At 44.8% G+C, this 15,636-nt stretch overlaps 1 protein-coding gene across 1 annotated transcript in view; it reads left to right on the top strand.

Moving 5' to 3' along the window:
- The window catches only part of LOC129346129 (ATP-dependent 6-phosphofructokinase, muscle type), a 42,474-nt gene extending 29,306 nt beyond the window's left edge, over positions 1–13,168 (top strand). The window contains exons 12-23 of the mRNA XM_055003421.1: positions 282–346; positions 1,565–1,628; positions 2,555–2,701; positions 2,865–2,935; positions 4,760–4,847; positions 5,482–5,634; positions 6,649–6,813; positions 8,278–8,339; positions 9,575–9,686; positions 10,086–10,185; positions 12,522–12,627; positions 12,939–13,168. Coding sequence (XP_054859396.1) covers positions 282–346; positions 1,565–1,628; positions 2,555–2,701; positions 2,865–2,935; positions 4,760–4,847; positions 5,482–5,634; positions 6,649–6,813; positions 8,278–8,339; positions 9,575–9,686; positions 10,086–10,185; positions 12,522–12,627; positions 12,939–13,086 — 1,281 coding nt within the window. The 3' untranslated portion in view covers positions 13,087–13,168. The remainder of the gene's footprint in view (positions 1–281; positions 347–1,564; positions 1,629–2,554; positions 2,702–2,864; positions 2,936–4,759; positions 4,848–5,481; positions 5,635–6,648; positions 6,814–8,277; positions 8,340–9,574; positions 9,687–10,085; positions 10,186–12,521; positions 12,628–12,938) is intronic.
- The last annotated feature ends 2,468 nt before the right edge of the window (positions 13,169–15,636 follow it).

The raw sequence follows: 15,636 nt of genomic DNA, 5'->3' as shown, positions 1-15,636 counted from the left end.
GCAGAAGCCTAGAAACAGAAAGTGCTTTTTTTAAAAAAAAAGAATGATCTCCACAAGTCAGGTCTCAAAAAAAATCGGAACGCCACCACAGAAAACACTGGAACGCAATGTGTGTCAGTGATGATTTCTTGACTCTGTAAAAATGGAGTGAACAAATGATATCCATTCCAGAATAAACAGCTAGATTGTTAAGCAGCCGTTGTTTCCGTAAAAAAGGACGTCCCAAACCACTTTTCACAGGCCGGAGTTCCTCTGTGACCTTTTCCCTCATCTTTCACCAGACAAAAGATGTCACCACAGCGATGAATGAAGGACGGTTTGATGATGCTCTTAAACTCAGAGGGAGGTGAGTGGGAGCCACAGCAGAAACAAAACGGTCCCGGGGCACAGTTTTGTATGCGATCTAAATATTGATTTATTAGGATACATTTTAATCAATGTGGCTGTAAGCTGAGGTAAATCAGTTGCTCTTTTTTCAGTGTTTGGTTTTACCCATGTATTGTAATAGGGCAGGAAAAGGAGGACTCTGGTATGTGGGTGCTTTTGGTTACTACATTGTAAGCATCTGTGTAGGTCCTGCTACACAGGACACTGTCTCTGCTGAGTAACGCTTAGGGCCCAGTATTTCCACCCATATTGCTTCTGTTGGGGAGTTCGTTCTGTGCCCTCTTTGACAATACAATTAAAAATCTCCCCCAACACACCCCGTCCTTTTCTGTCTATAGATCTTATACTCAAGGGTGACTGTATCCCATTGATTTTTCCCATTCCTCCATGTTTCTGAGGGCCAAGCTACACATGACGAATGACACTTGAACGGCAAGTGTATTTCTCCCTGTTCACTTGCCCTCCACTCAATCCACTTGCCGTTCAAGTGTCATTCGTCACGTGTAGCTTGGCCCTCAGACTTCCACTATAACTAATCTGTCATTTAGTACCCAAGCACACCAGCTCTCCCATTTTGGCTTAGAGGCTTCTAGCAGTGGCCTATAGACACCTGTAACTCTGTGGAGAATTGCATTTTATTAGTATCTTCACCCCTAGTTTTAAAAAGTGTCTCTTAGCTTAGGATAAGTAGAAGGGGAATGGGAAGCCAAATGCTTTCCAAGCTTTACCCAAAGGGGTGGCCAGTTAAGACTTTCTGCTAGAAACAAACCCTTTTTGCTTCTTCTACCCATCTCCTCCCAAACCTTCTCGTTTTTACCACAGTCAACGAATGTTTTACATTGCTGTGGGGACAGGCCCCAGAACTGCTTCTGAAAGTGGTCACTCCCCAGTCTGAACCTTTTAAAAACTTGGCTTTGAAATCCTTAAAAGTAATTTCCCTCAAACCAGCACCCCCAAATTGTCTATGAGGGCCAAGCTACAAGTGACGAATGACACTTGAACTGCAAGTGGATTGAGTGGAGGGCAAGTGAACAGAGAGAAATACACTTGCCATTCAAGTGTCGTTTGTCACTTGTAGCTTGGCCCTCAGACAATGCTAAACGTACACACAGGAGCGTTCCTTCAGAGGAAGAAGCGAATTGTATTTCCATCAGTCTTTTTCTTCTTCCTTCTTTAGGAGTTTCCAGAATAACTGGAATGTTTACAAGATCTTAGCCCATGTGCGTCCACCTTCTGCCAAGGTAAGACGAGAGACATGCATGGTAATCATAAGGTGGAAATGGCACGAGAGTGTAAACCTGGCTAGCCAAGACGCATCTAGAGGAGGGAACTTTGCGTCCTTCCAAGATGTTGTGTGAAGTCCAAACTGAAAAGGCAGGAAAACTTAACGCGCACACCCTGCGGCATGCAGTTTCTTCTGTTTTATGTTTTAAAAACAAAAGTTCTGCTCTGGTGGAATACAGATTTATGTTCTGAGTAATTCTGTAATTTGTATACCCTTTACAGGTCAGTGTATTCCTATTTTTAATTTGCATAATCCTGCTGCTGGTTGCATGTAGCTGGAAACGTGCCACTGAGGCCTAGAAACTTGAAAATCTTACGATGCTGACAGCCTGTGCCAATTCCCAACTAGGATATGGAGTAATTGAAGAATGGTGGCGTGCACACAGCACTGCCTGAATCACTCTGTCGGGGATGTGTTGACTATGCTCAGGGTACAATTTGGTGTCTTGGTAGCATTCCTGTTTTTGGAGGTTTCTCTGGGGAATGCTCTGATTGGTGCTTTAGGTTGGCAAAACATCGTACCTGGAGCATTAAACTGATTTCATTCCCACTCATTCCAATACTGTGAAATCGAGAGGCAAAAGCAGTTGCCCCAGTATCTGCATTTGTGTTCCTGCTTCACAAATGGTGGCCTTCAGTTGTGCATCAGAAATTTAAGCTTGTGAGTCAGTGAAGTCTTTCTTAAATCTTTAGGGTAAAAGGGGGGGGTAGCACTTGGGTGTCCCCTTGCTGATTTTTTTGCAGACACCTCTACACCCTGTGCTGGAGATTGTGGTGCGCAAATCCTTTTGGTCTTTATTGCTGGCCCTTCTGGTAGAGGTACATCAACATGGGCAATGGGCACTTGAAGTGGTTTGTAATCTTGTCCCTTTCTCTCCTGCAGAGTGGGTACAACTTGGCAGTAATGAACGTGGGTGCTCCAGCGGCGGGCATGAATGCCGCAGTGAGGTCTACAGTCAGAATTGGGTTAATCCATGGCCACAGGATGTTAGCGGTGCACGACGGGTTTGAAGGCTTGGCCGAAAGAAAAGTAGGTCTTTGTTCATGTGCTTATTCTTCTAAGAAGGAGTCTCTGTTTCCCTCCGTGATGTGATCTTTTGTGGCAGAGCTTGATAACTGTGTTGTCGTTTTGGAAGAGGCACTTGATTTAAGAAACCCTTCTCTTTCTCCTCCCCCCACCCTCACCTCTGCAGATCGAAGAGATTGGATGGGGAGGTGTTGGTGGCTGGACTGGAAAAGGCGGCTCGAGCCTTGGAACCAAAAGGTATCTGGATGGGGCGAGGGAGATTTATTTCATTTACGATATGGACATTCTCCTTTTTAATAATAAAATTCTCTCTTTTTAAATAAATTTTATTTTTAAAAGAAAAATACAAATAGCATTAACAAATAGAAAGTGCATAGAACTTTGTACAATAGAAAGTGCATAGAACTTTGTACAATAGAAAGTGCATAGAACTTTGTACAATAGAAAGTGCATAGAACTTTATACAATAGAAAGTGCATAGAACTTTGTACAATAGAAAGTGCATAGAACTTTGTACAATAGAAAGTGCATAGAACTTTATACAATAGAAAGTGCATAGAACTTTATACAATAGAAAGTGCATAGAACTTTATACAAAATACATTAAGCTACAATGGAAAAAGTATGCCAAGTAAATAGTAAATAGTAATAGATTTGAGCTGCATAGATATACTCCTCTCCTTCAGTTAATTTGTTTTATATATATAAAACAAGGGAAGGGAGAATGGGCTGTAGTACTTCTAGATGGAGTATCTAGTAACATATTTTTAGGGTTTGGGGGGGAAGGGATTCCATACAAGGTGGGACTTTAAACATTTTGCATTTAACATTATATTCAACTCACAATATTTGGTATATTAATTTATTAGTTTAACTGTTTAGTTTGGCTGTTAATCTATTTTAATATTAATTGTGCATTCTAAATTTGATAGATTGGCCTAATATATATTTAAAAAGTTCGTCCAATCGTGCAAAAAGAACATAATAAGAATAATAATATTAAGAAAGAGACAATAAATAACTTATTAACATTCTCAATGGTCACATATAGCGCTTTAAAAACACAGCATTAACTGTTTTACATGTCCAGAGCTGTGTTTGTTTTGAAATTAAATTTTGAAATATTTTATTTTATTTTTAAATGCTTCTACCCCACCTTTCTCCCTCCATGGCAGCTTACGATTTAAGTCATATCCCACTGTACATTGCAATAGAAACAGTCTTGCAGATATTTCTCATCTCAGATTGGACAAGTCCAAGTTCCAGTTCAAGCAGTAGGGTTGCTAACTGTGGATTAGGAAATTCCTGGAGATTTGGGGGCGGAGCCTGGGAAGAGACCTCAACAGGGTTTAGTGTGACAGAGTCCACCCTCCACAGCAGCCATTTTCTCCAGGGGAACTGATCTCTGTGGCCTGGAGGTCAGTTGTAATTCCAGGGGAACTCTGGGCCCCACCTGGAGGTTGACAACCCTACCAGGCAGAGTTTTTATAGTTCCACAAACACCTGGGAGGGCAGGTCTGCACAGCTGGTCTTCCTCAGTCCCGGGTGGAAAAACTCTTTCCTTCGAGGTGTGCTTTTTTCAATTAATATAAATTAAAGTTGCTGACCACCTTCAGTAGAAGCAACTGCTTATATTTTTGCACGAGTCTCTGTTCAGAGTTTGCTTTCTTAATTGAAAGAGTGCCAGAAACAATAGTGATGCATGCAGAGATACAATGAGCAGCTTCCAAAATGGAATGGCCGTTTTTTATCTCTGCATGGTGAGCGGTTGAATGTTTCAGTTGTACCTGATGCATAGTTGCAGTAAAACTACCTGTGCTCTCTCTGAGGTTGATTGGAAGGAGCCATGGCTAGAGCAGTAAATCATGCAGAGATGCAACAGGCACAGCTATGTGTACTTCGGACGCACTAGCAATTGTCTAGCAGAAGTCTAGTATCTCTCAGCATGCTATTTGAGAACTACTGGAACAAAGAGACATCTCTGCTTTCCGCAAGTGAGCTTATAAGAAGGATCATCCCGTGGAAGGGAGGCCTGATGCTTATTTTTTTTTTCTGTTTCAGGACTCTACCTAAGAAATATTTTGAGCAAATCAGCACCACCATCGCTGACTTTAACATTCACGGGTTGATCATCATTGGAGGTTTTGAGGTAGGCCTCAGGATATGAGCTTTCGTGAGCCCCAGCTCATTTTTCCAGTTGCGGCCCTCGAAAGCTCCTACCCTACCACAAATGTTCTTAGTCTTATAGGTGCTACTGAACTCTTGCTCTTTTCAACTGCTACAGACAGACAAACACGGCTACCCATCTTGATCTTTCTCAGGGGTTATCAGTACTGCTTAGGAGTGGGTAATTCTCTTCATTCCACAGACAGTCTTCACTCGTTTCCTGTGGCTTTCAAAAGAGCATCCTTTGTTTATTATTTAATCTAAGTCAGAAAAGAGTATCGCAGGGTGGGGTTCTGGTGATGGCTGGCTGAGGGCCAAGCTACAAGTGACAAATGACACTTGAACGGCAAGTGTATTTCTCCCTGTTCACTTGCCCTCCACTCAGTCCACTTGCCAGGCAAGTGTTTTTCGTCATGTGTAGCTTGGCCCACAGTCTCCTAAGAAGGAGGGAGATGTGAGTGGAAAACCTGTTTTTTGAACAGAAGTGAAAAGAGATTGAAGGGGAGGAAGACTTTAGGGGCTGCTGATGAAAGCCCCTCTCAGGATTTTAGGAGCTTGGCTGAGAACAGCTCTTTGCTGCCCCTCTCTGTTTCCAACGCGGACTGGCCTTTCCGTAGGCTTTCACGGGCAGCCTGGAGCTGATTGAGGGAAGAGCAAAGTACGAAGAACTCTGCATCCCCATCTGCGTTATCCCCGCCACCGTCTCCAACAACGTTCCCGGCTCTGACTTCAGCATCGGCGCAGACACCGCTCTCAACACCATCACGGCGGTAAGGCCTGCTGGCTCCATTTCAGTACGTGCAGGGCCTTACCCACACGACTGTCAAAAACAGCACTCTGCAGAGGGCAATCAACGTTTAATTCGAGGGTGAATGCTTTCTTATGGCGCAATCCTAAGAAGAGTTAGTCCACTCTAAGCCCATTGAAATCCATGTTTTACACTGTTACACTGTTAGATTTTGCATTGTTAGTGTCGGTGTTTACCCTGCACAGGCTAGTTCTGAAGGAAAGAACGACAGGGTCTACATCTTCGCAGGCAGGACTCTGTGTATTGTTATGTATTCTACAATTCCTGCGTGAGCACAGAAAACAAAGAATTCCAAACCCCATGTGAAGAAAGACAATATTTTTTTTTTTAAAAATCAACATTTTGAGAACCTCTGCTTTCCTTTAAAGAAAGCAAACATCTGGGACTCTGAATTTATTTATTTTTTAAATTACTTCATTTATACTTTGCCTTCCTTCCCAGTGGGGGCCCAAAGCAACTTATAGTATTCTCCTCTTCTGCATTGTCTCCTCACAACAACCCTGTGAGGTAGGCAAGGCTGATCGTGTGTGACTGGCCTCAGGTCACCCAGTGAGCTTCTGTGGCAGAGTGAGGATTGAAACTCGTTCTCAGCTCCTAGTCTGACCCTCTAACCACTGCACTAGACTGGTTCTCTGAAGATTTGGTATGATCTTTCTGTGGATATCGTCTCCAATGTCAGTGCTGGACTTAATATAACATCCTCCCATCAGAGGGTGAGGTTTAGTTCCAACATATTGCTCGTTGCTCCTTCCTGTCTTTGGCAAAAGCAAAAACAGTTATGCAGGGAATAGATGCTAGTTTGTAGGGGTGCTAGTGTCATTTTTATAAATCTTCAAAATGTCTGACCGCTGGGCCCAGTTTGGAGCTCCCCAAAGGCCTCTCAGAGGAACTTTTTCCCCATCCAGTAATTAAAAAAGAAAAAACTTTATTAAGAGCGGGTCGCTATTATTTGATGTGTCGTTTATTGAATCCCTAGACATGTGACCGTATCAAGCAGTCTGCGGCTGGTACCAAGAGACGGGTGTTCATCATCGAGACGATGGGAGGCTACTGTGGCTACCTGGCCACCATGGCAGGCTTGGCTGCCGGAGCCGATGCGGCATATGTTTATGAAGACCCTTTCAACATCCATGACTTGGAGGTAAAAATCTTTGCAGAGCTCTAAGAATTGTTTCTTAAAAACAGGCCTGTCCAGAGCCAAGCTACAAGTGACACCTGACACAGGTTGGACACTTGTCAGCTTCCTTCAAGTTTTGATGGGAAATGTAGGTGTCCTGGTCTTGCAACTTGGCTCTCCATTTAATTGAAGTTTACAGAGCGGCAGTCTATGGGAGGGAGAACATGTGGTCGGGAGAGCAGGCGTTGGGCTCTCACCGGGTGCCCCCCTTCCCATCCGCTGGGTGTGTGTGTGGGGGGGGGGGGGGTCTGTAAACTTCAATTAAATGGAGAGCCAAGCTGTAAGACCAGGATGCCTACTTTTCCCATCAAAACTTGAGGGAAGCTGACAAGTGTCCAACCTGTGTCAGGCGTTACTTGTAGCTTGGCTCTCAGAATGCATTACAGCCTGCCTCAAGTTAATGGAAACCCTACCTCTCCCAGAGCCACCCCTATAAATATTAAAGCAGTCATTCCCAAAGTCTGTGGTGGAGCTATGAGAAAACCACCAATGCACCACAAGGAATAAATAAATTAACCCATAGAGGAGGTTGCCTGCTGTATCTCTGTATGATTCACATACATTACCTTGACATTTTCTTTAAATCAGCCTCCATGGGGATGAGTAATTCTGGTACAGCTTTGCACTGGAGTAAATAGAGTATGATTAACAGTGCAATCCTAAGAGTAACTGTGCTAAGGAGCGCACTGCAAATTGCTCCCAGAATACAGATGGAGCAAAATCAACCAATTCTAAGGAGGCTGCCTGTTGTGTCTCCGCATAAATCATCCCATTCGGCTTTTCCCCTTCCAACCAGGAGACATTTATTTATTTATTTATTTATTTATTAACCTGCCCAAGTGGGCTCAGGGCAAGGTACAACACTGATTAAAATACAACTTAAAATCAATTATAAAAACAGATAAAATACTGTGCTCCTTTTGGGGCAACCAGCGGGAGTGGACTCTCCATACCCCGTGTATGGCCTGAACCCTGAAACATGCAGTGAAACCATGGGTTGATTTCTGTAAAGGCAAGTAAATCTTACTCCTACCTCTATTTAAAAACACACAACTTTTCCAAGTCTAAGAGTACAGTTTGTTTCCAGTTTTAATCCAAGTTTCTTACACATGAGCATAGTTGTGGACAGGGGTTGTATAAAATTGCTGATTGTAAATTAATTCAGAGCATTTTTTGTGATTTTTTTTGCTGAGTGATGTCCCAAATGTGATTTTATAGATTGTGGTGTGGCATTCGCGCCCTCAGCTGATACCACAACACTATAAACAGTCCAACAAGTGCGGTGGTGGTGGTTTGTACCATTATGTAAGCCAGTGTTTGTAAGCCTTAGTTATCTGGAAAGACCTCTACTTATGTGTTATTTGGGGAAACAGCCTCTTCGTAAGAAACCATGTGATCAATGTTAACCAATCTTTCTTTGGCTAACAGGCAAATGTGGAACACCTGACTGAGAAAATGAAGACCACGGTGAAGAGAGGTCTCATACTGAGGTATCCTTCAGCAGTTGTCAGTTTTTTTTAAAAGGAAGTTGTTCGATGTTTAGAAGTGGTTCTTCCATATCCTTGCAAGAGTAGAAGAAGCACTTTTGCTGCTCTAAAGACCAACATACTTTTTTTGGTTCTAAAGCCAAATTCTGCAGACTTTTAGCATAAGGTAAGGTAAAGACCTATGCAAGCACTGAGTCGTTACTGACCCATGGGGGGACATGGCATCATAACGTTTTCTTGGCAGACTTTTTACGGGGTGGTTTGCCATTGTCTTCCCCAGTCATCTACACTTTACCCCCAGGAACCTGGGTGCTCATTTTACCGACCTCGGAAGGATGGAAGGCTGAGCCAACCTTGAGCTGGCTAGGTCGTGAGCAGAGCTTGGGCTGCAGTACTGCAGCTTACCACTCTGCGCCACGGGGCTGCATCTTAAACAAAGAGAGAGGTGCCTATTGGCTGGCACTTGTGACATCATCAATCTACTTTCTCTCTCTCTCGCGCACGCGCACGCTCTTCTCCTATTCAACCCCATATCTCCAGAGCAATTTTGCAAGCGTTTGGAAAAATGTTGTTTGTTTTCTGTTAAAGTGGAACATGGACACGAAGGTGCCTCTGTGTAAAGGTACACAGCTTTGCTGGTTTGCAGGTGGAGGGGCAAAACTAGGGGCTGATTCACATTCAACTGTGTATATGTGATAACATCATGCCCAGTATAGTGCACCTGCTGTATGCTGGCCTAGGAGGTTTTTTGTGTGTTCCCCAGGCCTTTTCCTCCCACCGGCCAAGTAAGTGGCGACAGGGGGACAGAGGCTGGAACTGGCAGCCCAAGTCTATGTATACAACTTTTTGATTAACATTTTTTTTGTTTCAATCAAGTTAATGCTTTACTTGACCAGTGCATAACCTGATCTTTTTCTGACTGGTCAAATGGCCAGCTGTTTGTGGAACCAAATGGTAAGAGGCCCTCTTTCAAGAGGAGACTACAGAACAAGGAAACATTTTCATCAGCTAAGCTTGGAGGGTCAGCAAGTAGAGTGCAATTCGTTCTTGGCTCTAAATATGGCAGCCAGTTTGCCTGAAAGAAGGTTTGTCAACCATCTCTTGAGTAAGAACTTCCTTTGCACTGTACTGAATCCTTCCATCTCTATCACTTTATCTGCTGGCATTTTTAATTCTTGCAAATGGTAGATCCGTGTCTTCAGCCTTATTGACGCGTGTTTTTATTTCTGCCTTTCCAGAAACGAGAAATGCAATGAAAACTATACTACTGAATTCATATACAACTTGTATTCTGAGGAAGGTAAAGGCATCTTTGATACAAGAAAGAACGTACTGGGCCACATGCAACAGGTACGTCGGCTGCCATCGGAGCCCCACCCCACCCTGCCATTGAGCGTTTTTTCCAAGGTTTTTTTTTCAATCAGCAGTTGCTAGGTTACTATAGTGCAATAATGTTATCATGACCTATTGTCATGATCCAGTAACTTTGCATTGCCAGTTTTCATTTTTAAAAAAGTAATTCTTGACGTAAGAGGTGCACCTTTTGCCATATAGCTCTGCAGTGTCAAAAGAAAAAGAAAAAGATTGTGAGCTGGAAATGCAGAGAACTAGAAGAGTTTGGCAGTAGATTATTATAACATTATTATGCTGTAGTTATCTTGCAGTTGCGCTCTGGGATAAGAGGCGAGTCGTCTGGAACACGGCTCCCCTTTTATAGGCATAGATGAAACTCATTCTCCTTTTGTTCAGGGCGGGTCACCAACTCCATTTGACAGGAACTTTGGAACCAAGATGGGCGCTAAAGCAGTGGCATGGATGTCCGGCAAGATTAAAGAATGTTCCAGGCATGGTAAGTGGTTGCTTTCCATTAGGGGGGTTAGCTTTGGCTGCTAAGGTGTGTGTCTAGAAAAAGAGATGGTCTGTCAGCCCACTGTGGAATCCCTCCTTCCTGCTCCGTGCCATTGGCTGCATCGTTTCCTGGAAATAGGATGATCAGAACAGTTACCTGAGAGCCAGTTTGGTGTAGTGTCTAAGAATGGCGGGACTCTGATCTGGAGAACCGGGTTTGATTCCCCACTCCTCCGCTTGAAGCCAGCTAGGTGAACCTTGGGTCAGTCACAGCTCTCTCAGAGCTCTCTCAGCCCCACCCACCTCACAGGGTGATTGTTGTGGAGATAATACACTTTGTATACCGCTCTGAGTGGGTGTTGCCATGAAGGGCGGTATATAAATCGGATAGTATTATTACTGTTATTAACATCTAGCTTAGACTAATTGGGTCCACTTAAAGAATCTCTGGAATAGAGAACAATTTTTTAATCCAATCCATTTCCCACAACCCTCTCTTTGCTTACAGTGTAAGTTCTCAGGGCCTGTAAGAGGTTGATTTCCCTTTCCATCTCTTTAAGTGAAACCCGATTTATATAAGCCAAACCCCACTCCACCCCAGGGTGCAGGGAAGTTGAAATTGTAGAATGGAATGCTCCACTGTTCTGAGGGGGCTGTGGCTCAGCAGTAGAGCATCCGCTTTGCACGCAAAAGGTCCCAGGTTCAATCCCCGGCATTGCCAGTTTTTAAAAGGATCAAGTACTGTGAAAGCCCTCTGCCAGTTAGAGTAGACAATATTGACCTGGATAGATCACTGGTCTGACTCAGTAGAAGGCAGCTTAATCCATACATGACTGCAGGTCATGGATTCCAGTTTTGAATATTCCTTTACCTATGAAACACCATGCAAAGAGAAAACTAATTTATTGAAAAAGGTGGCATATGAATTTGAGCCACCTTGAAACTTTTTAAAATTATTTTTTTTTAAGATTAAGAACACATAAGAGAAGCAATGTTGGATCAGGCCAATGGCTCATCCAGTCCAACACTCTGTGTCACACAGTGGCCAAAAACCAGGTGTCCTCAGGAGGTCTGCCAGTGGGGAAGGGTCACTAGAAGCCCTCCCACTGATTGCCCCCCAAACACCAATAATACAGAGCATCACTGCCCTAGACAGAGAGTTCCATCTATACCTTGTGGCTAACAGCCACTGATGGACCTCTGCTCCATATGTTTATCCAATCCCCTCTTGAAGCTGTCTATGCTTGAAGCTGCCACCACCTCCTGTGGCAGTGAATTCCATGTGTTAATCACTCTTTGGGTGAAGAAGTACTTCCTTTTATCCATTCTGACCTGACTGCTCAGCAATTTCATTGAGTGCTCACGGGTTCTTGTATTGTGAGAAAGGGAGAAAAATACTTAAATTAGGGGGGATGGTGGGAACTCCCAGCAAACTGCATAGGCTGGGCTGCCTGTGATGTCAAAACGTATGAAGGTGAACTGTCTGGCAAAAGCCCTAGAGTCTGGTAACTTCAGTTGGCAGTTCCAAAGGTTGGGTGCCATTGCTGAAAATGCCATGCTCATTGTAGCCTCCAGCCTGGCCTCTTCTATGGGACTCAAAAGACTCTTGTAAGATGATCTGAGGAAGTGCGGGGAAGGTGCTTCCTCAGAAACTTGGAGCTTTAAAGATGAGTATCAGCAGGGCTTTTTTTCAGCTTGAACGCTGGGGAACAGAGTTCTGGCACCTCTTGAAAATGGTCACATGGCCGGTGGCTCCGCCCCCTGATCTCCAGACAGAGGGGAGTTTAGACCTGGAAGCTAATGGGCAGAAATAAGATCCTGAGCCAAATTCTAGGATGCTGAATTTTGAATCAGCTTTTGCCTGTGGATGGCCTTTTAAGGGCTGTCCCAGGTAGAGCTCATTGCAGTAGTCAAGGATTATTTATTGACACTGAGGCTACAGAATTGGGCAGCCAAGCTGAAAGACCCTACCCCACTCCAGTCTATCCCATTCCAATCTTGTCTTTCCCAGTTTCCTAGGACTGGTTTGCACATGCAGGAGAATTGGGTGGTGGAATGGACTGCTTTCAGTCTTGCATGCTGCTTCACTTAAAAAAAAAATGCATGCAGACTGACAGCTAGCTCAGCAGGGGGAAAGCTTCTAACCCTCTCTTCTTTTTTTTTTGCTGTGCTGCTTTTCTATTTGCAGGGTTTTTTCCCTAAAAACGTTGGAGAATATTCCAAAATTATCACCCTCTACCTGTGCTCTAATGCAACGGCGGTCTGTTTTACCACCTCATTTTCTTGCCCGCGTAGTCTGTGAATCCAGCGAGTATTTTTCCCTGCTTTCTTTTTCAGGCCGTATCTTTGCCAACACCGCCGATTCAGCTTGCCTCCTGGGGATGCGCAGACGGGCTCTTGTGTTCCAGCCTCTCGCCGAACTCAAAGAACAGACAGATTTTGAGTAAGTGCTTACCTGTCTTTCGCTAAGGGCTCCAGGTGCAAGTGAGAGAGAGAGTTACGCAACCTGTAAGCTGCACAATCTATTCTAAAAGCCTAAGAAGCTCGATCGGCAGTTTCTAGGCCTTGGGGGAAAAAATATTAAAACGGGGACTGAAAAATGTGGCTGAAACTTGACCAGTATGGTAGATGCAAGGGGTTTTGAGAAGGGGTTTTTAGGGCCCCTATCTTGCAAAGTTTGAGTGCAGCGCATCGTTAGTGAACTAGTAACCTCATCCCGCTGATGGGGACACCCATCGTCTCTCTTTCCAACAGACACCGTATCCCTAAAGAGCAGTGGTGGCTGAAGCTGCGTCCCATCCTGAAGATTCTTGCCAAATACAAGATTGATTTGGATACTTCAGAGACAGCCCACTTAGAGCACATCACGCGCAAGAGGGTGTCTGGTGAAGGTGCGCTCTGAACATCTCGGAAGGCAGCAACAACTCCCTCCCTCTCTCTCTCAGCAAGATGCAATAGGAAGAAATAAATTCCTTCCTTCCCCAGTTTGGCATGTGGCTGTCCACCTACTGTGTGTGTGTAATGATTGGGGCTGTGCGTCTGCCCCAGATGGATAAAAAAAAAAAAACAAGAGCCAACTCACACTGGCATATAGACCTTAGTATATGACAGAGTCCTGTATTTTGGGGGTTATGGAATATTCTGAGCCTTCCAGAAAGCAAAAAGAAGCATATACAGAAATTCTAGGGAATCTCTGTTATCCACACACAGGCCAGGTAACACACCTTTTAGCGTTATCATGATTTGGTCGATCAGTGGGCCTCTGTGGAGCTGCAGGAACTCAAAAAAGAGGCATTAACTGGGAGGAGAGCATGAAAATCATAGGGGAGGGATTCCAGGGAGCTGCAGTGGGTTCTCTGCACTCCCCCCACCCCAGCACACCATCACTGCTCTTCCTTGCTTTGTCAATGTTTGTAAATCCCCCAGAGCTGCGCCTAAATCTAGTTGTAATGGTTTCCCTCTTATCTGCCCTACAGCTTTACTGTGACAGTTTATATGCAGCTTCTTCGCAGCAGCAGCTCTCCTCCTGGGCAACCGCAGCTCACCCTGATTCCCCCAGCCCCCTTTGTTGGGCAAAGGCAACATTTTTCTTGGCCAGGGCGTGGGCACAACAAGCCAGCCCCCTTTGTTGGGCAAAGGCAACATTTTTCTTGGCCAGGGCGTGGGCACGACAAGCCAGCCCCCTTTGTTGGGCAAAGGCAACATCTTTCTTGGCCAGGGCGTAGGCACGACAAGCCAGCCCCCTTTGTTGGGCAAAGGCAACATCTTTCTTGGCCAGGGCGTAGGCACGACAAGCCAGCCCCCTTTGTTGGGCAAAGGCAACATCTTTCTTGGCCAGGGCGTGGGCACGACAAGCCAGCCCCCTTTGTTGGGCAAAGGCAACATCTTTCTCGGACAGGGTGTGGGCAGAACCTCTCCAGCCCCAGGTGCTGGGCTCCTCCACTGGCACTGCTGGCTGCAACACATCTCCCACATGGGCCATGAACATGTTTGTTTTGTGACGGATTGAAAGCCCCTAGTGTAATTTTTGGAGGTTTTCACGCTTTTCTGCTAGCCAGGGGTTTTCCCCAAGATCGCAGTAGCATCTGCTTCGTCACCAACTGGCTCCAATCCACAGCCGTAAGGATTTGCAGTGAGGGCAGGCCCTTGGCTAGGAGATCTGTGATTCTGCTCAGTTTTAAGCTCTTTAGAATTTACTGAACAGAGCAACTTGTTTTGTAGGCAAGGCATTCTCCATCCAAACATAAAATAGGAACTGCCCCAAAGCTACAGCAAAGGTAGATTTACAGTTGTGTCACCTTACCTGGAAGACTTCAAAGTATTTAAAATAAAATGGGGGCTGTTTGACTAGAGGGTGTAACGCTGATCTTCTCTGAACTATTTTTTAATTTCTTGAGATATCCTGGAGGCACCATAGTAGAGATGGGCACGAACCAGGAAAAAAACAGAACAGTGCAGTTTGTGGTTCGTCACCTTTCACGAACCACGAACTTTCACAAACCTGCCCTGGTTCGCGAACTGGTTCATGAAAATGCCACTTCCAGGTCAGCAAATTGTCACTTCCCGGTCAGCAGAAGGTCTGCAGAAAGCCCGTCCTGTTGCCTAGGAAACTGATTGATCGGTGCCAAGCTGTCTGCAGTGATGAACCAAAAAATGAACCAAAGGAATCCACTTAAAAGTTACTGGCGGTTCGTCAGGAAGGGGCTCCGACGAACCGCCGGTCCGCAAACCACGGACTGGCCCGGTTCATGCCAAACTTTGGTTCATATTTCGGTTCGTGCCCATCTCTACACCATAGATTCAGTAAGTGCAAGTAGCTGCTTTCTGCACATTTTAAACTCAATTGGATACGAACTTTTCTGGTAATGGTGCTACTGCTCCTTAGGATGCCTTTCTAGAGAAATGCAACATGCTAAGTGTTCTCCCTTTAACAGTAAGGGGGAACTGAGTAGGGCAGCAAAGCAGCATTGACCCGGAATGAAAAACTGGAGCCATTCCGGTCTCTCTGTAGATCCTGATTTGAAGAGGTAGGTGTTGCTTTTCTGCACAGCACAGAATGGCTCTTAAGACACGTCCATACCGGCATTCATAACTCTACACTCTGGCATTCCTCAACTCATTCACAATTGCTGAGCTAGCTGTGAGCAACAGGATTGGATACACAGAATTCTTTTTTACCACTGGCAGCTCCAGTCTTTGGGGCGGGGGAGCACATCTGCTGTGAAAAATGGGGATGCTTTAGCATAAAGGCTGATGCATCTGTGAATGATTACAAGTAACACCAGCCTCTGGTCTCTTTCTACTAAATGAGTATCTTCCCAATCCGATACAGTCACTGCGACAGCCAAATCCAGCCCAGCGATCAAAGCAACTTGTTTTGCAGCTGAAAATTAAACCGGAATTGTATAAGCACTATGGGAAAAGAAAGGTAGAGGAGTGCAGAAGGTAGCCC

Source organism: Eublepharis macularius, chromosome 19, assembly GCF_028583425.1.
Source record: "Eublepharis macularius isolate TG4126 chromosome 19, MPM_Emac_v1.0, whole genome shotgun sequence".
In the NCBI taxonomy this organism is placed as follows: Eukaryota; Metazoa; Chordata; class Lepidosauria; order Squamata; family Eublepharidae; genus Eublepharis; species Eublepharis macularius.
This window is presented reverse-complemented; position numbering and strand designations above follow the sequence as displayed.